General features: G+C 44.0%; 1 protein-coding gene across 7 annotated transcripts in view; it reads left to right on the top strand.

Moving 5' to 3' along the window:
• Positions 1 to 6,487: 6,487 nt before the first annotated feature.
• The window catches only part of GRIA4 (glutamate ionotropic receptor AMPA type subunit 4), a 244,609-nt gene continuing 225,320 nt past the window's right edge, over positions 6,488 to 25,776 (top strand). For 3 of the 7 annotated variants that reach the window (XM_029047881.2, XM_029047882.2, XM_029047883.2), the window contains exons 1-2: positions 6,489 to 7,058; positions 8,453 to 8,611. In XM_029047881.2, coding sequence (XP_028903714.1) covers positions 6,971 to 7,058; positions 8,453 to 8,611 — 247 coding nt within the window. In that variant the 5' untranslated portion in view covers positions 6,489 to 6,970. Of the gene's footprint in view, positions 7,059 to 8,452; positions 8,612 to 25,776 lie in introns of all 7 variants that reach the window. The other 4 variants (XM_029047885.2, XM_029047887.2, XM_029047884.2 and 1 more) reach the window with 3 other exon arrangements.

Genomic DNA, 25,776 nt, shown 5'->3' with positions numbered 1-25,776 from the left:
TGGCTCAGTGGAAAGAGCCTGGGCTTCGGAGTCAGAGGTCATGGGTTCGACTCCCGGCTCTGCCACTTTTCGCTGTGTGACAGTGGGCAAGTCACTTCACTTCTCTGTGCCTCAGTTACCTCATCTGTAAAATGGGGATTAACTGTGAGCCTCACATGGGACAACCTGATTACCCTGTATCTACCCTAGCGCTTAGAACAGTGCTCTGCAAATAGTAAGCGCTTAACAAATACCAATATTATTATTAGTATTATTTAAAAATTGTTTAATAAGGGAGTCATACAGCTAAACAATTTCCTTAGTCTTTAAAACAGATCGAGTATGCTCGTTCACATGTTTCATACCTAGGACTGCCAGAATAAAAATTCACATATGAAAAAATGACAGAAAAAATACCTCATTTAATGAATTACATGTTCATAATTGATTTCCTGTTATATCTGTGTTTGTTATTTCAAGTACACCATAGTTAGAAACATTTGCTATTGCAAACGCATCATTGTTAGAAACAACCTCTAAACCTACTGGTGCAGAAAAATATTTTGCTGAGGACATTACAATTCAACGTGGTCCCCATAAGTAGAGGCAACATTTAAAAATATTTAGGTATCAGCAAATGTTCAAAAAGGTCAGTCTGGGGGAAGGCGGTGGTATTTACTGCGTGAAGAACACTCTTCTAGATGCTTGGGAGAATACAGAGTTGGCAGGCACTGGTCCCTGCCCCCAAAGAGCTTACAGTCTAGGGAGGAAATGGTCAAATGCTCTAGTACAAACGGAACTCCAACTTGGTAACCTGCTAACCATTTAGATGCTTTTGAAACTCGGCCTCTGTTACAGTCTCAGAGGAAAAATTTGCCTTTGCCTTTAAAGACTCTTAAGAGAAACTGAGGAGATTTACCCCCACTGGGTGAATGATTTGCTACAAAGGCAAAGAAATCACCATCTGGATAGTCTGGCATGGAAGCTCAAGATGGTTGTCCCCCGTCGGTCACCTATCTGACCAACCACTTGCAACCACCACGGTGACAAGTCAGCTGTGTGACTTTGGGCAAGTCACTTAACTTCTCGGTGCCTCAGTTCCCTCATCTGTAAAATGGGGATTAAGACTGTGAGCCCCATGTGGGACAACTCGATTCCCGTGTCTACCCCAGTGCTTAGAACAGCGCTCGGCACACAGTAAGCGCTTAACAAATACCAACATTATTATTTCTCTGATGTACCGGGGACTCTCCAACCAACCCAACACCAATCCCGCCTTCTCTGTGGCCTTCACTCTCTTAGCAAGAGGTTGATGTTCACCCATGATCCCCGAGATGGATCTGTCAGTAGAACGGGAGAAAAGGAGAAAAAGAGGACAAGAGTTTCATAAAATGGAATGGAACATGGTAGCATGGATAGAGCTCTGGCTGGGAAGTCAGGAGGACCTGGGTTCTAATCCCACCTCCGCCACTCATCGGCTGTGTGAACTTGGGCAGGTCACTCCCCTTTTCTGTGCCTCAGTTATCTCATCCGCAAAATGGGGATTAAAAACGTGAGCCCCATGTGGGATGTGGACCGTGTCCAACTTGATTACTTTGAATCTACCCCAGTGTTTAGTACAGTGCCTGGCCCAGAGTAAGTGTTTAACAAATACCATAAAAAAAATAAGGCATGGAAAAAAAGATTAAAGGGAATAAGATCATTAAAACAATGACATTTGTGATACAGGCTCTGGTTAAATTGGCTGATTGATTAAATAGAGCTCTGCTGAACCTTTTAATGTTTGAGTTGTGGTGAATCCAGTTGCTTCTCCACTGTTGATATCAGTACTAAAGTGATGAGGGGCAGGTGGGTTATAAGTTATACCTTCCGGTTCTCATGTCAGTAGCGATGTCACCTCATGATAAATCTAGGCCTTCAAACCCCTAGATCTATTAAAAAAAGAAGTCGGTATATGATTCTGAGGTGCCAGACACCAGAATAATGAAAGCCACCGCCCCACATGGGAAATTGGATTATTTATCTGAACAGGTGGCTTTTTTGGGTTTAGGATGCTTGATGCATTTCACTGAGGTTTTTAACTTGAATTTTGGGTGTTCTGAAATAAATGTTTTTTGGAACGTTTGTTATGACACATTTATTTCCAGTCCTGTTTTTTTTTTTCTTTTTTTGGTATTTTTTTTTAATCCTGACAGAAATGACAAGGAAGAAAAACACTTTAAATCCTACCTAATTTGCAAGATTCCTGATTAGTGTAATCCAACGCTTGTAGGTGTTTTTTGTGATAACTGCTGAGCTACATCCTGTGTTGACATGTGACAGAAAAATACAGAAAGAGGGAATGGCTCCAGATAAGAACAGAATGTTATGGAAAAATAACTGCAAAATGTAAAAGACTATAAAAACATGAATTTTTAAACTTCCGAAGGCATGTGGAGAAGCATTGCAGGATGTTGCATGAATTTCTGAAAATCATGTAAAGAATGACAGTCCTTACTGCAAACCTAAATTAGTCATACCTTGATAGCTCATCTCAACGAATCTATTGACTGTCAAGTGTTTTTATATTTTTTCTAATGACCTTATTTAAAATGGTTTAAATAAGAGAGATCAGGGCCCTCTCGAGAAGAGAGAGCTCATATTTGAGCTGAAGCTCTTCATGTTCATTCGTTCTTTCAATCTTATTTATTGAGCGCTTACTGTGTACAGGGCACCGTATTAAGGGCTTGGAAAAGTACAACATAACAATAAACAGACACATTCCCCGCCCACAATGAACTTACATGTGAACTCAAGCCATAGTTTTGTCCATGCTTCGATTGCTGTGTCACGATGTAACTTGCACTTAAAACCACTGTATTTTACCCTAAAGCCTGATAATAATAACCGTATTATTTAAGCTGTCTACTACTTGCTAAACTCTGGAGTGTATGTAATACAGTTAGATCAGACATAGTACTGGTCTACATGGGGCACAAAATCTAAGCCTGGAGAGTATTTCCACAATTAAAGGAAGTAGAAATCGAATCCTGATCCTCCCACTGAAAGCCAAGTCTATTCAGAAAGAGGCAGGAACCACCCTTTCGGATGACTGAAAGATTTCATCAGTTGAAGTCAGATAAAGTGAAGGATGGATAGGTATCCCAGAAATTGCTTAATCTCTTGAGGGATAAGGAAAGAATCGATAATCCTGAAACATTCAAGGACAGCTGAGCTACCAGAAGCTACAAGATTCTTGTGAGGTTTCCCCAGGTGAAGGCGGAAGGAATTTTTGGAACCTGCATGTAATCATGAGAACAATAATAATAGCATTTATTAAGTGCCTACTATGCTTCAAACAATGTTCAATTCCCCGGGTTAGACACAACTTAATCGGGTTGGAAACAGTCCTTTGTCCCACATGGGGCTCACAGCCTCATTTTACAGTTGAGGAAACTGAGGCACAGAGCAGTTAAGTGACTGCCCAAGGTCCCACAGCAAACAGTTGTCAGAGCTAGGATTAGAACCCGGGTCCCCTGACTTCCAGGCCCATGCTCTTTCCACCAGGCCACCCTGCTTCTCATGTGATCATCTCTTCTTCGCATTCCACAACCCCGTCTCGGACATGTTCATCAAACATTTCTTCTCCATTTTATTTCCACCCCATCCTACCCAATCTTCTCCTAGTCAGGTAAAAGAATCAATTCAAAGGGAAAGGAAACACGAAAAAGGCACTAAATTTAATAACCATTCTTATTGTTCTAAACCCTCCCCCCGCCCCCGCCACACACACTATTATCCCTGACTCCACCTTGAATCATTAATATTCCATAAAGAACTACTCTCTCCTACCCTTCAATTCTGTACTTACAGCACAGGTCTGGGAGTAGACAGACGTGGGTTCTAATCCCGGCTCCACCACTTGTCTGCTGTGTGACCTTGGGGGAGTCACTTCCATTCTCTGGACCTCAGTTACCTCATCTGTCAAATGGGGATTAAGACTGTGAGCCCCATGTGGGACGGGTACTGTGTCTAACCTGATCACCTGTATCAACTCCAACCCTTAGAACAATGCCTGGCACACAGTAAATGCTTAACCATAAAAAAAATCATATTTATTAAGCACTTATTCCCTATCCACAAGCTTATTCTTCCAGATCCCAGCTTCTCCCTCTGCCTCTCCTCACCTCTTTTACCTCCCTTCTTCCTCGAGCTCCATTACTTTCCCCCTCTTCTTCCCTCCCTCTTCCCTTCAACTTCATCAGTTCCCCCCCTTCTTTTCTCCCTCCTTCTAGCTCCATCGGTTCCCCCCCTCTTCTTTCCTCCCTCCTTCTAGCTTCATCAGTTTCCCCCTCTTACCTCCCTCCAACTCCATCACTTTCCCCGTCTTCTTTTCTCACTCCTTTCAGCTCCATCAGTTTCCCCCTCTTCTTACCTGCCTCCAACTCTATCATTTTCCCCTTCTTCTTTCCTCCTTCCAACTCCATCATTCTCCCCCTCTACTCCATCAGTTTCCCCTCTCTTCTTTCCTCCCTCCTTCCAACTCCACTTTCCCCCTCTTTCCTTCAACTTCCTCAGTTTCCCCCCTTATCTCTCTCCTCCCTCCAACTCTATCACTTTCCCCCCTCCTTCCCTCCTTCCCTTCCTAACTGTGCCCCTTCCCTCCCTGCCCCACCAGGCTTTGGAGCTGCCCCTTGCTTCCCTCAGTGCCCTCTGGCCTCCCCTCAGTTACCCCCTTGTGGCTGCCCCGGCTGCCCCCCAGGCACAGGTAGGTGTGGGGATGGAGGAGGGGATTGGGGGGCCACAGAGCTGAACATCACCCAGGGGACAGGGGCTGGACAGACACACACATGTATTGACTGACTGAGACGGACAGATGCTGACGGAGGTAGACAGAGACTGACAGAGACTGACAGACACCCACTGAGACTGACAGACATCCCCTGAGACTGACAGACTGTGAGAGAGACTGACGGAGACTGACAGAGACTGGCAGAGACCGGCAGAGAGAGGTAGACAGACAGGCTGACAGACTGACAGAGACTGACACATAGACTGACAGAGAGAATGACAGACCGTGAGAGAGACTAACAGACAGAGACTGGCAGAGGTGGACAGACTGACAGAGACGGACAGAGGCTGTCAGACAGAGTTGGACAGAGACTGACAGACTGTGAGAGAGACTAACAGGCAGAGACCGGTGGACAGACCGAAAGAGACTGACAGACAGTGAGAGAGACTGATGGACAGAGTGACAGAGACACTGACTGTGAGAGACACGGACAGGCAGGGAGAGAGACTGACAGGCTGAGAGACACTGACTGCGAGAGACTGACAGAGAGAGATCGATCTGGGGTGAGCGGTGGGTGCGGGGCTTGGGCATTCGATCAGTCGATCGTTCAGTCCATCTTATTTGTTGAGCCCTTACTGGGCGCGGAGCACTGGACTAAGCGCTGGGGAGAGGACACTATAATTGCAGGAGGAGGGGAAGGGGCGTCGTGCGAGGGGGGTGGCCTGCCTCTGGCTGTCTGTGTGTGTGTGTGAGAGAGACAGAGAGAGAGAGAGACAGAGATACACAGAGGGAGAGAGAGACAGGGACACACAGAGAGAGACAGTGAGATAAAGGGGGGAGAGAGATGCACACACTAACACAGGGAGAGAGAGACAGAGATAGAGGGTGAGAGAGATAGGGAGAAAGACAGGGATATATACATACATATACATATATACAGAGAGAGAGAAGAGAGGAGAGAGAGATTATAGAGAGAGAGAGAGGGAGATTATAGATATAATATAGAGAGAGGGAAATGAGAGAGAGAGTGAAAGAGAGGGAGGGGGAGAGAGAGACAGGGACACAGAAAGAGAGACAGTGAGACTGAGGGGAAGAGAGAGAGACAGGGAGATATTATATATACATCTAGAGAGAGAGGGAGGAGAGCGAGATGGAGATTATATATAAAGAGAGAGGAGGGGAGATTATATAGATATATATATGTGGAGAAAAGGGGAGAATAGAGAGAGAGAGAGAGAGAGGGAAAGAGGGAGGGGGAGAGACAGGGAGAGAGACAGGGATATATTATGTATACATATATAAAGGGAAGGGAGAGACGAGGATTACATATATAGAGAAGGAGGGAGATTATATAGATGGGGGGCATTATATAGATATAATATAGAGAGAGAGAGGGAGATTATATATGGGGGGAGAGAGGAAGGGGGATGGAGACAGGGAGAGAGATAGAGAGATATTATGTATACATATATAGAGGGAGTGGAGAGACGGAGATTACATATAAAAAGAGAAAAGGAGGGAGATTATATATGGGGGGAGACTATATAGATATATAATATAGAGAGAGGGAGATTAGAGAGAGAGAGAGAGGGAGGGAAAGAGAGAGGGGGGGAGGGAGACAGGGAGAGAGAAAAACGGAGATAGAGGGAGACAGGGAGAGAGAGAGGGAGGGGGCAGAGAGAGAGGGAGGGAGGGAGGGAGGGAGGAAGGAAGGGAGAGAGGGAGGGAGAGAGGGAGGGAGAGATGGAGGGATAGAGAGAGAGGGAGAGCTAGCGCATGTCTGGTCTCTCGGTGCGGCCGCTAGACGCTCCCAGCAGCAGGGGCAGGGGGTAGGGGCAGGGGGCAGGGGGCAAGGGGCAGGAGCCCCTAACAACCCCACCATCTTTTGCATGTGTAACCTTTGCAGCCGGCCGGGCAGCCTCTCCCGGGGCTATGGAGACTGCGGGAAAAATCCCGTCTCTCAGGATGGGTTGCTGAAAAAACCCCAAATCCAACCCTCCCCAAAGCCCCCAAAGGCTGCACATCCCCACCTCTTCTCCCTCCCTTGGGTGTGAGCTCTTTTCGTGTGTGTGTGTGTGTGTGTGTGGTTTGGTTTTTAGCGCCATCGTCCTCGATGCCTCTCTGAGCAGCATCTGAGCAGAGAGGGACCAGAGAGAGAGAGAGGAGAGAGAGAGGAGCGAGCCAGAGAGAGCGCGCCCGCCGGAGAGAGGAAAAAAGAAGATGAGGATTATTTGCAGACAGATTGTCTTGTTGTTTTCTGGATTTTGGGGACTGGCGATGGGGGCTTTTCCGAGCAGCGTTCAAATAGGTAAGCATCGCCGCCGGCCGGCCGGTGGAACTGATTTGGGAAAGTCAGGGAATGAGTTGCGGCTGGCTCTCCGGGCTCGGGGAACCCTCTCCTCCCCCCAGAGCGGGACAGATGTCCCATATTTCCCTCTATCCGGGGCTCGGTGGCCACTCGGGGGTCCCGGGCGGCTTGCCTTGCTTGTCTTGCCTCCTCTTCTCCTTTTTTTCTTGGCCCCCTTCTCTCCATTCTCCCCTTCCACCTTCTCTCTCTCCATTCTCCCCATCATTCTCCCCTCCCCACTATTCTCCTCTCTCCATTCTCCCCCACTAGTCTCCCCTCCCTATCATTCCCCCTCCCCATTATTCCTCCCATTTCCCCCTCCTCTCCATCCATTTCCCCCTCCATTGATCCATTTGCCCCTCTCTCTATCTCCCTCCCCCCGCCCCATTCTCCCCCTTTCTTCATTCCCCTAACTCAGGTAGACTTACTCCAGCAGGATAGGGATAAGTTGGAAAATTCCCCAGTTGAGGTTCGATTGCCCTTTTATCGGGGTTTGGTCCTCACCCCTCCCTCCACCCCTGATGCTGGGAAGGATGTCCAGTTGGTTGAAATTCTCTCTTCCCTGTTTTGGGCGCTGCAGTAGTGAGCTTCCCGACCTGGGAATGATCGTGATGTGGAGGAGAGGCTTGTCTGTTATCTTTCTCTGTTTGGGTCCCCAGATTTAACTGGTTCCAAAGTTAGATCCCTTCCCCCCCCCCCCCCACCTTCTCTACCCCCTTGTCTTTTTCATCTTGCTCTGGGGCTTTTCCCAATATCCCTCCTACCTTCTTTCTCCGCGCCTAGAGCCCCTCTCCGATTCGTGTTTCCCTCTTGCTTTTCTCCTTCCCTTGCTTTTAATGGGACGCAGCTATTGAATTTCTTCCAGCTAAGCTCAGCTCCAGCACTGCATCATTTCTGGTGGACTCTACAAGAGGTAGCTAATCATTCCGAGCCTATGGGCTGCAGAATTCCAAAAGTTCAATTCTCCTTTCCGTTTCCTCTCCGCTTCCGGATCCATGCACCCCTTTATTACGGTTTTTAATAGAAACCCCTTTCCCGTGGATGTGCAAGCCACTTCACGTTAAAAAGATGCTGCAAAGCTAGCCGAGAGATGGGGGGGCACACTCTCTGGATGGTCTCAAAGGTCACTGTGATCATTACATATGAGGACACGATTTGAAATCAAAAGATCTTGAAATAATAATTTTAAAAAAAACCAAATCAAGGGACAAAGAGTGCTCAAAATGGGATGGAGTGGAAGAATCACTGCATGCATTTCTTCTTTAGTGAGGAGAGGGAGCTTTGATAATGCCCACGGTGGGTTTAGGTTTTTAAAAGGTGAAAGAGTGAATGGGCTTTTCTCACTGTTTTTGTAGGTGGTCTCTTCATCAGGAACACAGATCAGGAATATACCGCTTTTCGATTAGCAATTTTTCTTCATAACACCAGCCCCAATGCTTCGGAAGCACCTTTTAATTTGGTTCCTCATGTGGACAACATTGAGACAGCCAACAGCTTCGCTGTAACAAATGCCTGTAAGTAAACATGCAATTGATCTAGGGAAGTTGTGAGTGAATTAAGAGGAAAATGAAGAGAGCCGTACCGATACCTTCCGTTTAAAGAAAAGCAGACACAGAATCAAGCTGAAAGAAATGGGTAATATGCAGAGCTGCCTTGTGCTACGGAAAAATCAGGTTAAAAACCGGGTTCAGTCCTCGCCCCAGAGAGCCGGTTATGCCACACTCGTACTAACTGAATGCTCCGTGCTGTTCCTGAAGCCGGCGAGCTAGATTTTTGACAGGGTGACATGGGTTCTGAATGCCCTTTGAATTTTGCCTCTCTGGGTTCTCCGACTTGCTCTCGGCCAGGAACCGCAGGCCATCTTTTTAATGAAGATGAGCTGCATAATCCCGGTGATCCCGACTAGGGATTTCTAACGATGAAAAAGGAGAAAGGGAAGCGGTGGTGCGGAGCCTAATCTATTTGAATAGGTTGGCGCTGCGGTTGATCTGGTGATGTCACTTGAGGCTCTCCGGCTCCTTTATTCTGGGGTGTAAAAGTCCCTTACTATCACGTAATGCATAGATCCCGTGGATTTGTCTTCACGCATCCATACCCTGGTGCCAAGTCAAGTTAGTATCCGATCTACTTGATTTCACAAGCCACTCCAGCTGGAAGAGTTCCACATTTAGAGGCCGACCCAACCGAATGACTGTAAGCTCGTTGCGGGCAGGGAATGTGACCGTCGATTGTTACGCTGTACTCTCCCAAGGGCTAAGTACGGTGCTCTGCACGCAGTTAAGTGCTCAATAAATATGACTGAATGAACGAAATGCCTGGTTGGAGCCATAGCGCTACATTTCCAAGATCTTAGTGCAGGTAAAATCATATTCGTAAACCTAAAACATTTTTGAAATGTGATCTTTAAAAAAAAAACTCCCCTTTGAGTTTTGCAAGAGGCATCTGGTTAAGGTAAAAAAGCGGGATGCATCTTCTAGATGCCTATTTCCAAGAGCTGTCACAAAAGATTCAGCTGACTTTCAACTTCAAGTCACAAACTATGTTAGGCAGTTGAATAAGTATTATATTGAAATAAATACTATAAAAAGGATTTTAAAATTTAGGTTTGGATATCGTAAATGTTGATGAATTTGAATTAGAGAATGTTTTGTTGTGGTATTTACGTTTCGTAGTCATTTTCATTTATGTCTCTCATAGGCGTATTGCCTGGCATGATTAAAATAGAGTAAAAATGGAATATTTTGCCACATTATTTATATTTAATGATGCCTTTGGAACGAGACTACTTTTTGAATTTTTTTTGATTTACACTTTCGAGTTTTTCCAACTTTTACTTTATGTACATAATTCTTTTGCAGTCAGTCTTTGAAAGTTGCATGATGACTTCTGGTAACCCTTAATGGTTTTATTCCTTCTAAGATTTGCTTAACTCTCTCTTCAAGATTTCCTGTCTCTGGAACTTTTTCAGAAATAATTTATGAAGTCTTTGATTTTTTCCATCTGACTCCAATATTTTAATTTGCAGGAAAGATTGATTTATTACCATTATTATCATTATTAAACAAATTATTAGCTGGGCTGTGGTAAAATCAATACTAAATTAAGGAAAGGAGGAAGGAGTTTTAATTGTTTTAATGTAGAGGAGAACCAACTAACAATTAAACAAAAAAATTCAACAGTAGCCAAGACAGCTATCTCTCTTGGCCAAATCTCCCATGCTCAGTGCTTTCTGCAGACAATATTCACTTGTTTATCGTTATATGCAAGGTGTATAACAGAAGGTCAATACTGAAGACACACTCCTTTCTACTTGAATGCAGGCAATTTGATGGTTTGTTGTCTTGGATTCTGGCTACACAATTTTCTGTATCTCAAAACGTCACAGGGAATAATGACTAGAACAAAACAGCTGCATGTTTGAGATACCTATCTGCCCATGTTTGGGGTTGAACAAAGATTTAAATATCAACATTTCAAAGGACGATTTAGTGTTTGAGATTTCCAATGTTTCAGTACACTAAAGTTTGCCGCATCACGCCTGTTTGTTCATTTCTGAAGATAGTTTTTTTTCAGTTTCCACAAACCTCTTGTTCACTTCTAGTTCGGGCCACTTTAATTCTGGGAAGCATTTTTTCTCTTTGTGACATAAATACTGGTTTCAGTGAGCCAATAAAATATTTCTGAAGGGCCTCCTGAAAATCTAGACTATTTGGGGGCCACCTGAATCCAGCCTGCACGGGACACTGCGCTCTAGTGAAAAAATGCCAAATTTAGAAAATATGCCGTTCCTTTACCCATGGTTTGAGACAAAATTGCGAAGGGGTCCCCTTAAAAGCGGTCTTGCTTTGCTATGGATAGAATGAAGTGCTTGTACTTATGTTCTAGATTTCATTCATAAGCATAAATTCAAAATGGCAAGAGTAATTTAATATGGTAAATACAGGAAAGGGGCTTCTTAATGAAGCATGGGCAAACTGAGTGACATATGAATGCATATGTCGTCTATCCCTCAAGCTACTACTGAACAGAATCCTGCAAAAATCGATTGTCTGATAGCTTGAGGACACCAACATCCACGTGATTGAATTTGCTGGGTTGGCAGAGGCATCCAAAACAGAGTTGTATGTGATTTTCCAATCTAATTACAGATCAATGGTCAGCATAATGTGTATGCCGTGTCTCGGGAAAATATTGTGTCTTTGGATCGAGCGGTGTGATTATAATGAGTCTGACACTTGCTATTTGATAGAATTTACTTAGAACACACACATATGCTCCAGTAGAGAGCTTCGTAGCTCTTAGACCAAAATGAATATTCATATGGGGTCAAGCAAAAAGATCTAAGACGTGACCAGCTAGCTTTATTTCTATTTCCATTTCACTGCAGAGGTTACTGGTAAAACTGCAGTGTTTCATCCATTTCTTGTACTAAGGACGTTGGATGGGGTTTGTCTAAAGTTTTATGGAATACACATTTTGTTTGTGTTCTGTTTTCTCAAGCCAGAGTGTTGTGTGAAAGGAGTTTTGTTTGTTTGTCTTTAGTCTACCAAAATATCGTCAAGTTTGCCACTTCTGAATCATCAACCATCCAGAGTTCTGTCCGAGAGTACCTGGGAATTTTAGGCTATTCTGTTAAAGTACTGAATTAGTCTGAGCTTGATTGCCACTTATCCTAGTAGTTTCTTTAAAAAGTCACAACTCCCGGGAGCCAGATCATTGGAACATATAGATTTTACGGTCATCCGATAATATTGATCTGCTTTTTGTTTGCTTAAACTGTCTGTTTTTTAAAGCAGGTTGTTCTGAGTCCTATTCACAATGTTTTATAATCTGTTTTTATTGAGCACATAACTAAAATCTTTGAAAAATGCAGCTATCCCCCAATTTTTGACTCGTTTTAGTAAAGTAGAAAATACAGCAAAGTAGATGCTTGCATGAATGCTTTATAAAGATGGTTACTTGTGATAAAAGGTCTAAATTCTTCAGTCTGTCACCACCCGGATATTCGAGAAGTTAGTACCTGGTAGTTTCTCTTTACAGAGTATGAAATCCTTCTTCTTATTGAATATTACAGAATTCGCTTGTGTTCTTTGGAAGAATGCTTTTAATATTATTGTAGCTTTCAATATAGAAAAGCGACGCTAGTCCTACATGCTGATTTTTTTTTTAATGTTTTGTATAACATTTGAATGTTTGCCTTTTGGGATATTTACTTCCAATATAAACTTCAAATTAATGAAGAAAATTAGCTCATATTGTTGAGGTTAATACAGGATGGGGAAGTCCATGACACTGAGTGACTGTGGTAGGCATTTTTTTTTAAAAGACGACAATTTTTGCTGAGGCCCTGCTTGTATTACTTCCACTTCATAAGCAACCATGACTATATTAGAGGAATAATAACAAGAAACAGTAATTTAACAAGGCAACTTCTATTCATCGCCATGAAAAAAATCAATTCTGAAATAGCCTTTTTGATCTCAGATAGCCAACATCTGATGAATGGTTTCAAACGATATAGTTTTTTGGAAAATGTCATGTAGGTGACCAGTAAAGGGAATTTATGGGATATTGTTGGCTTCGTTAACTTTCTTAGGTTGGTCTAATTTTTCTGTATTTATGCAGTTGATAGTGATATGATTTCCTTCCTGTTCTAATTTTTCCAGTTTATCGCTCATGACCCATAATAGAATGACAAGTCTGAAAAATCACAAATTGTACAGCAGACCAGAACCAGAACAAGTTTCTTCATGGGGGGGTCACAGTTCTTCAACTATAGACTGTGTGTAGAAAGGAGAAAGGGCAAATCTCTCTCTCTGTCCATAGGGAAGAAGTGTGGCGCAGTGGAAAGAGCCTGGGCTTCGGAGTCCAAGGTCATGGGTTCGAATCTCGGCTCTGCCACTTGGCAGCTGTGTGACTGTGGGCAAGTCACTTAACTTCTCTGTGCCTCAGTTACCTCATCTGTAAAATGGGGATTAACTGTGAGCCTCACATGGGACAATCTGATTACCCTGTAATTACCCAAGCGTTTAGAACAGTGCTCTGCACATAGTAAGCGCTTAACAAATACCAACGTTATTATTATTATTATTAAGGTCTTTGCCGTGTGAAAACTGTGGCCTGTCCTAACACACAACCACTGCAACACATAATCATGTGTTTCACATGAGTGTGTCAATCCATTTGAATAGACCTGAACTAATGAACAGTAGGCGACTCTTCATTTGTCAGCCACCCTAAACCTATAATACATTATGATGGGGTTTTTTTTTAACTAACTGCATTATCAATATAGACTTTTGCCCAGAGGGCTCAAAACACCTTAAAAATATCTTCTTTCTCATCACCAGCAGATAGTATCCATTAAGCAAACCAAAGTTCCCAGGGTTGTAAGGGACAAGACCCAAAACTTAGATTTCCTCTCTTGTATTTTTAATCTAAAGTTTCTACTTCAACATCATGGAGTAGAGCAGATATATTATGTATTTTAACTACTGTTACTATTTACATGTTTTTCTCCTCTATTAGAGTAGAAACTCATCACTTCTTAATTCTGTACTTACTGCTTAGGAATTGTACACTGTCCTATACCAAGTGGGAAATCAATAACTACTACTACTAGTATTAATCTAATAATCAACGGTATTTGTTGAGAGCTTTCTATGCACAGAGCTCTGTACTAAGTGCTTGGGAGAATTAGCAGACATGTTCCCTGCCCATATCTGACATTCTCAACAGTTAGCAGTGTATCCTAGTGGAGAGAGAACAATACTGGGAGTCAGAAGGACCTGGGTTCTAATTCTTACTCTGTCGCTTATCTGCTGTGTGACCTTGGGCGACTCACTCAACTTCTCTATGCATCAGTTCCCTCATCTGAAAAATGAGGATTCAATACCTGGGCTCCCTCTAACTTGGACTGTGAGACCCAAGAGAGAACTCATTATCTTGTATCTACTGCAGTGCTTAGTGCAGTGCTCGGCACATAGTAAGCGCTTAAAAATGCTATCACCATTAGTCACCCCCCAAGTTACGGATATTATGTAAATCACAATTATGTCGTTCAGTGACAGTAATAGTATGGAGTGCTGATTACATGTCGAAACACTGCACTAAATGCTGAGGTAGGCAGACAGAACAGTCCCTATCCCATATGGGATTCACAATCTAAGAGTTCATTCGTTCATGCGTTTGTATTTTTTGGGCACTTACTGGGTGCAAAGCACTGCATGAAGCCCTTGGGAGAGTACAGAATAATAATATAAAGACACATTCCCCTGCCCACAACGAGCTCACAGTCCAGAGGGGCAGCCAGACATTAATATGAAAAACTACATAAATATATTACAGAAATGTACATAAGGGTTGTGGGGCAGATCAGCTACACTATCTTATTCCCATTGTCCAGATGAGGAAACTGTGGCACAAAGACGTAAGTGACTAGCCCTAAAGTCACATAGCGGACCAGAGGTAGGACTTAAAATCCAGATCTCCCTACTCCCAGGGCTGTGATCTTTCCACTAGACCACACTGTCCATTTAGGGGAGAAGAGAGGTTCAGAATAAGGGTTTGACTTTGAGACAAGCTGCCAAATTTGGGATTGAGCGCTTGTAGACGGGGATGTACAAAGACAAAATATCTACGTGTGGGAACGGCTCGGCCTACAGGTTAGACGCTGCTCTGCCCAAGGGTAGCCGTTCAATTTCTGGGGTGGCTCTGGGGGTAGGGTGATGTTAGAGTGACTCCAAACAATCTCTAAGAACTTTTTAAGCACTTTAAGCCATCCTCCGAAGTCTCTGAGCTTCTTGTGGGTAGCGATCCTGCCTACCAACTCCACTGCATTGTACTTTTCCACGTGCTTATTGCAGTGTTCTGCGCATAATAAATACCATTAATTGATTGACCCTAGTTACTCAATCTAGATTGTTCATTAGACTGTAGATTTTAGACTGTAAATTCGTTTAATTTGTGGGGGTTTTTTATGGCATTTGTTAAGCGCTTACTCTGTGCCAGAAACTCTTCTAATCGGGATGGGGTAGAAACGAGCTAATCAGATTGGACACAGACCCTGTCTCACATGGGACTCACAGTCTTAATCCCCAGTTTCCAGTGGAAGTAAGTGAAACAGAGAGAGGTTAATAATAATAATAATAATGTTGGTATTTGTTAAGCGCTTACTATGTGCAGAGCACTGTTCTAAGCGCTGGGGGAGATACAGGGTCATCAGGTTGTCCCGCGTGAGGCTCACAGTCAATCCCCATTTTACAGATGAGGTAATTGAGGCACAGAGAAGTTAATTGTCTTGATTAAGGTCACATAGCAGACAAGTGTCAGAGTGAGGATTAGAACCCAGGTCCTTCTGGCTCCAAGGCTCATCTCAATCCACTCTGCCATGCTGTTTTGTTTTGGGCAGAAAACACGTCTACCAACTGAGCCCGGGCTTCGGAGTCAGAGGTCATGGGTTCAACTCCCGGCTCTACCACTTGCCAGCTGTGTGACTGTGGGCAAGTCACTTAACTTCTCTGAGCCTCAGTTACCTCATCTTTAAAATGGGGAATTGATTGGCAGCCTCATGTGGGACAACCTGATGACCCTGTATCTCCCCCAGCGCTTAGAACAGTGCTCTGCACGTAGTAAGCGCTTAACAAATACCAACATTATTATTATTATTTTGTACTCTCCCAAGCACTTGTATAGTGCTCTACATACAGTAAGTGTTCAATAAGTGAGATTGATTGATTACCAACTCCTGAGAAGAATTTGGCTACTGCAACTATTCACCTATTCTAAAGGATGGTTCTGAGGATTTCAAGAGCTGCTCCATTAAACAAGGGAGGCCTGGGCCAGTTCTGGGCTTCCCAGACTAATGAGCTTGTTCTGAAAAACCCTAAATCCACTCTCCGAACAAGAAAGTCCACGAACCCAAGGAAAAGATCAGGCCAAGACTGTAATCTAGCCCACCATGGGATTCACCAACTAAAAGTTGGGCTAAGCAGGTACATTAAGAACAAGTCTACTAATTCTGTTGTAATGTACTCTTCCGAGCACTTAGTACAGTGATCTGCACATAGTAAGCACTCAGTAAATACCACGGATTGATAACCTGGGGACGTTCACCACTCGGAAATTTCCCGAATCAGTGAGAACTCAGAGACCCCACATTGGACAGATATGGCTCCTCGAAGCTGATCCCAGCAGCTGCACAGTTTAATTGCCCATCTCTCTTTCACTCCCTTAAGAACTCTGCTGAAACATTTGAGGCACTTATTCTCCTGGGAGCAAAACACTTAATTCAGGATACATGAGGATTTTATTCCAAACCAAAATATGAATTGCTTTAATTAAAAGATAACACCAGACTATAAGCGACCTGATTACCTTCTATCTTCCCAAGTGCTTAGAATAGTGTCTGGCACAATGTAAGTGCCTAACAAATGCCATAGTTATTATTGTTTTTATTGGTAGACCTGGGCACTGGCAACTCCCAGAAGTGTGGCTGCCTCAGGAAGTTTATCAAGATCCTCAGTTCACCCCACGATCATCTGAAAGATGGTGTTGGCATTAGAAGGAAGTTGTCAGGCCTTCTCTGATATCAGCAAGGGAATAAAGGAGAAGGACGCTCTGCTTTATTCCGGAATAGTTCCACCCTACACTATGCAGCCGTGCTTGCGCAGAGAAAGAAATCTGGAAACTTGTATCCATCAGGGGTATTCATTGAGTGCTTACGGTGGACAGATCACAGTACTAAGCGCTCGGAAGAGTACATTACAACAGAATTGGTAGACACATTCCCTGTCCACAAGGAATTTAGTCCAGAGGAGAAGTGGACGGTCTAGCATCACATTCTGCTCCACTAGGAAATTCTCCCTACAAAACAGGACGAGAGAATGATCAAGTCAATCATTTAGGAGCTCTTTATAGGCTGATGATTTTGCTCTGAAGGCAGGTCCATAAAACAAAGTGCAGATGAGTGGGAAGTGTTTATCAAAATCAGAAAAGTGCTTTGGAAGGTCAAGGAGTTTGAACAAGGTTGCAGTCTTGTACCAGCCTGCAACTTGTTACCGTACCGTAATAACAATATATTGATCTATATTAGTTTTCTCACCCCTAACATGCTCATGCGGCCTTGTGGATAGAGCACGAGCTTGGAATTCAGAGGATCTGAATTCTAATCCCAGCCCTGCCGCTTGTCTGCTGTGTGTCTTTGGGCAAATCACTTAACTTCTCTGTGCCTCAGTTACCTCATCTGAAAATGGTGAGCCCCATGTGGGACTCGGCCTGTGTCCAACCTGATTATCCTCCATCTAACCCAATCCTTAGTACAGTGCCTGGCACATTGTAAGTGCTTAACAAATACCATTCCAAAAAAAAGTAATCTCAACCAGTGAAAGTGTTGAACCCTGTAACTAACCTGATTATTTGGGTAGCATATTTTCCAGGGATGCAAAGATAAAGAAGCAGAAAAGCAAATCAATAAGGATAGCAGGTTCTTAGACAGACAGGAGGCCAGATGTGGACTCGAGACTAAACCAAAGGCAGCTACGCCGATTGAAATACTGGCGAGACTTATATCTATCATAAAGGTAGCATTTATAGACCAGTTATGGACCAGTTTCAACAAAGTCACCATTGTGCAATATGTTCAATCCCAGTTCGGTCCCCTAACCGGTTGTGTGACTTCAGGCAAGTCATTTAACTTCTCTGTGGCTCAGTTTCCTCATCTGTAAAATGGGAATCCGAGACCTGTTCTTCCTCTTAGACTACGAGGCCGATGGGGGAGAGGCACTGTGTCTGGCCTGATAATCCTGGACTCTACCCCAGCCCTTAGGACAGTATTTGACGCACTCTCAGCACTTAAAAAACATGCCTCAGTTGGATTATTATCATTTAACATAAAGTGGCAAGACAAGATCACAAACTATGAGGACCTGGAATACATCTCTAGACTGTAAATTTGTGGAGGACAAGTCTACCAACTCTTGTTATATGAGACTCTTCCAAACACTTAGTACAGTGCTCCGCAAGTGTTTAATAAATACCACTGATAGATTGACTCCAGACCACTAATATTGCAGTAGTACTCTTTTTGATTTACATTAGTTTTCTCATCCCTAAAATCAGGATATTAATATCTGTGTTTCTCTTTCTCACGGGGAGGTTTTGAGGGCAAAATGAAATAAGTCATTTCAAAGCATTTAGGACAAACAAAAACACTCATACAAAATCAAGATATTACTATCATTCTCCTTATCATTATTATTACCTTTCATTTGGTGGGACATGTGAACAGACTGCATGAAAACAGGATATCAAAGCCATAGCCCTTTGATGAGCTGAAATGGGGGACACAGTCCCAAAGGACTTATGCGTCTATCCATAATTTATTTATATTAATGTTGGTCTCCCCTAGACTGTAAGCTCGTTATGGGCAGGCATGTGTCTACCAGTTCTATACTCTCCCAATTCAGCAGAGTTCTTAAGGGAGTGAAAGAGAGATGGGCAATTAAACGGTGCAGCTGCTTGGATCAGCTTCGAGGAGCCATATCTGTCCAATCTGGGGTCTCTGAGTTCTCAATGGTTCAGGAAATTTCCGAGTGGTGAACGTCCCCAGTCACAAGAGGAGAAGCGCCGTGGCTCAGTGGAAAGAGCACAGGCTTTGGAGTCAGAGGTCATGGGTTTGAATCCCGGCTCTGCCACTTGTCAGCTGTGTGACTTTGGGCAAGTCACTTCACTTCTCTGTGCCTCAGTTACCTCATCTGTAAAATGGGGATTAAGACTGTGAGCCCCACGTGGGACAACCTGATTAACCTGTATCTACCCCAGCGCTTAGAACAGTGCTCTGCACATAGTAAGCGCTTAACAAATACCAACATTATTATTATCTGTAAAATGGGGATGAAGACTGTGAGCCCCACGTGGGACAGCCTGATTCCCCTGTGTCTACCCCAGCGCTTAGAAAAGTGCTCTGCACATAGTAAGCGCCTAACAAACACCCACATTATTAAGAGGAACAGCATAGTCCAGTGGTTAGAGCACAGGCCTGGGAATCAGAAGAACCTGGGTTCTCAACCCAGCTCTGCCACGTGTGCTGTGTGACTTTGGGCAAGTCACTTAACTTCTCTGTGTCTCAAGTACCTCATCCGTTAAATGGGGATTAAGACTCTGAGCCTCAGGTGGCACAAGGACTGGGTCCAAACAGGTTAGCTTGTATCTACCCCAGCGCTTAGTACACTGGCTGGAACATAGTAAACGCTTAACAAATCACATGAGAAAAAGAAAAATAAATACAAGTGGTTGATCGAGTTCTACAAAGGGAAGGCAGAGGAAACAGCTTAAAAACACAAAAGCTAAGCTCCAGCAGTGTGACCAAGCGGTGAATGGCTGGGAAATGAGCTGGAAGACAGGTCATGTTGCCATTATGCAACTTCTAGACACGGTGTGACAGTCTTGGAGAAAAGCCTCTGAGAAGCTCTCGACATCGGCGAAGCGGCGTGGCTTAGCGGAAAGAGCGGGGGTCTGGAAGTCACGGGACGTGGGTTCTAAACCCGGCTCCGCCACCCGTCTGCCCTGTGACCTTAGGGAAGTCGCTTCTCAGGGCCTCAGTCACCTCAACTACAAAATGGGGGTGAAGACTGTGAGTCCCGTGTGGAACAGGGACGGTGTCCAACCCCGTTACCTCGTATCTACCCCAGGGCTTCGAGCAGTGCCTGGCACATAGTAGGCGCTTAACAAATACCACAGTGATTAAATAAAAATAATGCTTAGCACCACTGTGAGTGTTGCAAGCATCAGTGCAGTTAGTTGTGCATCTCCACATGTTAACCATATGGAAGGAATTGCAGACCATTCATTTGTTTTATCAGCCACATCTGCCCATGCAGATGAAAACTATCACCTCTTAGAGTGTCTACTTCAAACCTAAATGACAGCTACATATAACCGTCTGTATACTTATCAGGAAGAATAAGTGGTCTCATGTGACAATATTCCAGGTAAAAATCTGCTCAGTTTGGTTTGCTGCAATGTGTTTGGAAGAAACATTATATGAATCACTTTATTCTCCTGGCGGGTAAGGGAACATGTCTACCAACTCTGTTTTATTGTACTCTCCCAAGCGCTTAAATGGTGTTTTTCACACAGCGCTCAATAAATACGATTGACTGATTGAGTCTGCATTGGAAATCGAGACTGTGAAGTGATCTCATTTTAATGTCACTGAAGGCAAAAGAGAAGCTGCTCTCTTTTGGTAGGAAATAATGCAGTTAGAAATAGAATGTTTTATTCTTTGGTCTGGACTAAAGTCATAATCTCCGAAGCATTAGTTTAGGAACTACAGATCACTTCAACTTCCCCTTAAGGCTAGTAGCAAAGGTGAGATTTCACCATTCCTCCTGCCGAAATGCATGGGAAGTTCAGAAAAGTGCCTCTTCTCTAGAGTGCTAGAAAGGGCCATCCGAGCAAATCGAACAGATAATGGTTGCGTTTTCCTGGCGATATATATCGGTGTGCCTGTCAGAGAAGGTTCCGTATTTGAATTTTCTGTTCTGATTGTTTTGAGGTCTTTTCATTCCCACAAGGGAAAGTATCATCCTGTTTCTATCCCAAAGGAATTCTGAAGTGACAGATGCACATAGACACTCACAGAAAAGTATCATCCTGTTTCCATTCAAGGAAATTCTGTGGTAAGGGGCACGTATTCGCATACACAATAACCCGACAAGCTAGTAGGTAGAGGCCTTGTGGCTGACCATCCATTCTGGGTATCATTTCAAACTCAGTTCTTTCTAGCTCCTTGCTTACCAGTGAAAGAGTGATTGGTACAACGAGATCTTTTGTTACTGGAGGGGTTTTCAAGACTGCACCTAAAATATTGGTAGCGAGACAGATAGCTACCCCTGATTGACTGGATAGATAAATGAATATTTCTAAATATTTCAAGAATATGACAAAGCACATGAAGATATTTGAATTATAAAAGAAAATGCAGCCATTTTCACTGTAACATTTTGAGGAACATTTTGCTACTTCTAGGCAATTTTTTTCACAGATCCTATGCCCATGAACTGTATGGAACAGAATGTGCATTAAGGTCTGAAATACGAACTTGTCAATTACGTAGTCATGCTATTCATCTCCCACATCTAACTGTAACATAGTTCACACACCTGCTATCGGTTGTATTTAAGTGGTGATTTTCATTTTTATTCTTGTTTCAATTACTTCTGACAAAAATGCCTTTGGACTTGTCCAGAATTTGAACTTGTCTGATCAACCTCCTTAGCGGGGCCGCTCCTGATGACCTTAAACTATCAATCAGTGATATTCTTTAAACTTCTCACTCTAGGCCTCAAGGCTCTCCATCACCTTGCCCCCTCCTACCTCTCCTCCCTTCTCTCTTTCCACCGCCCACCCCGCACGCTCCGTTCCTCCGCCGCCCACCTCCTCGCCGTCTCCCGTTCTCGCCCGTCCCGCCGTCGACCCCGGGGCCACGTCCTCCCGCGGTCCTGGGACGCCCTCCCTCCTCACCTCCGCCAAACTAATTCTCTTCCCCTCTTCGAAACCCTACTTAAAGCTCACCTCCTCCGAGAGGCCTTCCCGGACTGAGCTCCCCTTTTCTCTCTACTCCCTCTACCCCCCCTTGCACCTCTCCGCAGCTAAACCCTCTTTTCCCTCCATTTCCCTCTGCTCCTCCCCCTCTCCCTTCCCATCCCCTCAGCACCGTACTCATCCACTCGACTGTATATATCTTCATCAGCCTATTTATTTTGTTAATGAGATGTACATCGCCTCGATTCTATTTATCTGCTATCGTTTTAACGAGATGTTCATCCCCTCGATTCTATTTATTGCTATTGTTCTTGTCTGTCCGTCTCCCCCGATTAGACCGTAAGCCCGTCAAAGGGCAGGGACTGTCTCTATCTGTTACCCATTTGTACATTCCAAGTGCTTAGTACAGTGCTCTGCACATAGTAAGAGCTCAATAAATACTATTGAATGAATATTGAATGAATGATATTTATTACTCCCTTACTGTGTGCACAGCACTGTCCTAAGCATATGGGAGAATAGGAATACAACAGAGTAAGTAGACAATAATCCTTTCCCTCAAGGAGCTTCCAGTCTAGAGAAGAGATAGGTAGGAAAATAAATTACAGGTAGAGGAGTATAAAAACATGTACCTAAGTGCAGAAGGGTGGAAATGAGTACCTACAACATTTGAAATCTTAGTAATGATAGTTTCTGTTAAGCGCTTACTATGTGTCAGGCACCGTACTAAGCACTAGGGTGGATACAAGCACATCTGTTGGACACAGTGCCTGTCCCATGTGGAGCTCCCAGTCTCAAACCCCACTTTAGAGATGAGGTAACTGAGGAACAGAGAAGTGAAGTGACTTACCTAAGCTCACACAGCAAAGAGCAGTATAAGAGGAAGTGGTGGAAGGGGATTGGTAACAGACACACAAGAACGATGAAAACCGAGAGAGAGAGAGAGAGAGGGAGAGAGATACAAGGATGGAGATAAACGCTGCAAGAGCAGTAGGGTATTGAGGCTAGAGGAACTAGGTTTTAGGTTTCTCGTGTCTCAATCCAACAGTCACAGAAGCACAGCTGTGGCCTTGACAACACCCTAAAGCTTACGAGATGTTCTTCCCCTTGACGCTGTTTAGTGCCATTGTTCTTGTCTGTCCGTCTCCCCCGATTAGACTGTAAGCCCGTCAAACGGCAGGGACTGTCTCTATCTGTTGCCGACTTGTTCATCCCAAGCGCTTAGTACAGTGCTCTGCACATAGTAAGCGCTCAATAAATACTATTGAATGAATGAATGAATGAAAGCTTGAGTAGGACCTGATTGCCCACGTTCCAGGCTTGAGCACGGTACAGTCGGAGTCATAATGACAGGAGGGAGATAAAGAGAAGGAGGCAGCTTCTAAAATAGTGAGAATGCATCTCAAATCCACCAACTTTAAACTAATTTTCAAAGGTCCTTCTATCTAACGACAGATCGTGTCCTTACATAGAAACCTCTTAGCGTCGGAAGGGAAATAAGGATAGTTTTGCCGGTAAAGAAATGTAAGATTCATAAAATATGGAGCACAATGGGTTCTTTCGCCATATTAGGATTGGAAGTGATGGATTCCTGCTTCTTCATTTAATAATGAAAGCTCCGAATGCTCATTATGCTTTCATCTTCTGTTCATCACAGAGTTCTCTGGAACCTTAATTATTCTGACAGGCTTCAGAGCTTTTGTCCTTGATTACTTAAATAGTAAAAGAGATACTGTTAGACAATCATTTGAGCAACTGCATGAACTGGGTTACAATAAATATTATTACTCTATGACACAGCAGAGAAAAAGATCCATTAAATAAAATTTTGCAACTCGAAAGACACGGGTCTTTGGATCGCCATTTGGCTTCTTATGGTATATTATGATTAAAAAAACTCAATCGCATGCTATGCCTTCTCTATTTACCATTGCCTGACAGTTGATAACTTGTGTAAACATAGCAAAACGTGTAAGGTCCGTACTTTCGGTATTTAACTAAGGTGGTTATGAAGCCAATTTATGTGTAATCAAAATAATAATAATAATAATGTTGGTATTTGCTAAGCGCTTACTATGTGCAGACCACTGTTCTAAGTGCTGGGGTAGATACAGGGTCATCAGGTTGTCCCATGTGGGGCTCACAGTTAATCCCCGTTTTACAGATGAGGTAACTGAGGCACAGAGAAGCGAAGCGACTTGCCCACAGTCACACAGCTGACAAGTGGTCCAGCCGGGATTCGAACCCATGATCTCTGACTCCCAAGCCTGGCTTCTTGCCACGCTGCTTCAAAATACCAGACAATGGACGAATGCTGTGAGAAGGGACTGCACAGTGATTGAAAACTGTATAGTCATGGATCAGAAATAGGGAGTGATTGTTTTGGAGCGTAGATGATGTCAAGTTAAAACTGAATTAAAAAAATGATCACCTGCTATATTAACTTTGAGAATACCTAACATAGTAAGAGCTAAGCGTGAAGACCCTATGTCAGTGCCATTTGAACATTTTCCCGTGCCTTATATTAGCTGAGAATTCCAAATAATTATGAGTGTAACTGTTCAGTACGCTCCCCTAAAGGTTGTGTCATGCTTTGACTTCCATTAGGGGACACGCAATATCCCAGTGCCCTGTTGATGGAAATCAGACTCCAACGTCAACATTGATAGTATTTATTGTAAGGCTACTGTGTGCAGAGCCCAGCACCAGACCCTAAGGGATAATATAGAAATACAATAAGAGAGAAGCAACGTGGCTCAGTGGAAAGAGTGGCTCAGTGGAAAGAGCACGGGCTTTGGAGTCAGGGCTCATGAGTTCGAATCCCAGCTCTGCCACTTGTCGGCTGTGTGACTGTGGGCAAGTCACTTCACTTCTCTGTGCCTCAGTTCCCTCATCTGTAAAATGGGGATTAAGACTGTGAGCCCCACGTGGGACAACCTGATTCCCCTATGTCTACCCCAGCGCTTAGAACAGTGCTCGGCACATAGTAAGCGCTTAACAAATACCAACATTATTATTAAAGAGCACAGGCTTGGGAGTCAGAGGTCGTGGGTTCTAATCCCAGCTCCGCCACTCGTCAGCTGTGTGACTTTGGGCAAGTCACCTAACTTCTCTGCGCCTCAGTTCCTACATCTGTAAAATGGGGATTAAGATTGTGAGCCCCACGTGGGACAACCTGATTATCTTGAGCGTGGCTCAGTGGAGAGAGCCCAGGCTTGGGAGTCAGAGGTCAGGGGTTCGAATCCCGGCTCTGCCACTTGTCCGTTGTGTGACTGTGGGCAAGTCACTTCACTTCTCTGTGCCTCAGTTACCTCATCTGTAAAATGGGGATTAACTGTGAGCCTTACGTGGGACAACCTGATTACCCTGTGTCTACCCCAGCGCTTAGAACAGTGCTCTGCACATAGTAAGCGCTTAACAAATACCAACGTTATTATTATCCCCCCAGTGCTTAGAACAGTGCTTGACACAGAGTAAGTCCTTAACAAACACCATCCTCTTTATTATTATAAGACCTCACTTGCCCTCAGTGAGCTAGCCTCTAAATGGGGAAGACAAGCGGACGTTAACTGAAAATTGTAAAATATGTTTGGAGAATCTAACATGATAAAAAGAGCACAGATGTATAAATAAGCCAGTAGGTTCTTAGGGAGATCCATGAATGTGGAGGGAACCTAGGAGATGGTGTGAATAGAGAGAGAAGCAGTATGGCCTAGCGGGAGTCACAAGGACCTGGGTTCTACTCCTGGCTCTACCGCTTGTCCACTGTGTGACCTTGGGCAAGTTGCTTCACTTCTCTGTGCCTCAGTTACCTCAACTGTAAAATGGGGGTTAAGAGAGGGAGCCTCTTCTGGGTCAGGGACTGTGTCCAACCTGATTAGCTTGTATCTACCCCAGCGCTCAGAACGGTGCTGGACCCAGTAAGCTCTTAACAAATTCCATTAATCAGGCAACACCTCGGGGTTTTCACAAGGATTTAAAGGGGGGAAGGAACATGTATGGTTTGGTATACTTGAGGAATCCATGTCTCTACTACGTTCCACTTGGGCAGTTCCTTTGTGGATCTGTTATTAAACAATCCATCATCCCAAGTGTCCAATTTCCTGGTCCAGGGAATGCTGCTGGGGAATCATAA

The sequence above is a fragment of the Ornithorhynchus anatinus genome, chromosome 20 (genome assembly GCF_004115215.2).
Source record: "Ornithorhynchus anatinus isolate Pmale09 chromosome 20, mOrnAna1.pri.v4, whole genome shotgun sequence".
Classification (NCBI taxonomy): Eukaryota; Metazoa; Chordata; class Mammalia; order Monotremata; family Ornithorhynchidae; genus Ornithorhynchus; species Ornithorhynchus anatinus.
The sequence above is the reverse complement of the archived record's forward strand: the minus strand, read 5'-3'. Positions and strand labels throughout refer to the sequence as shown.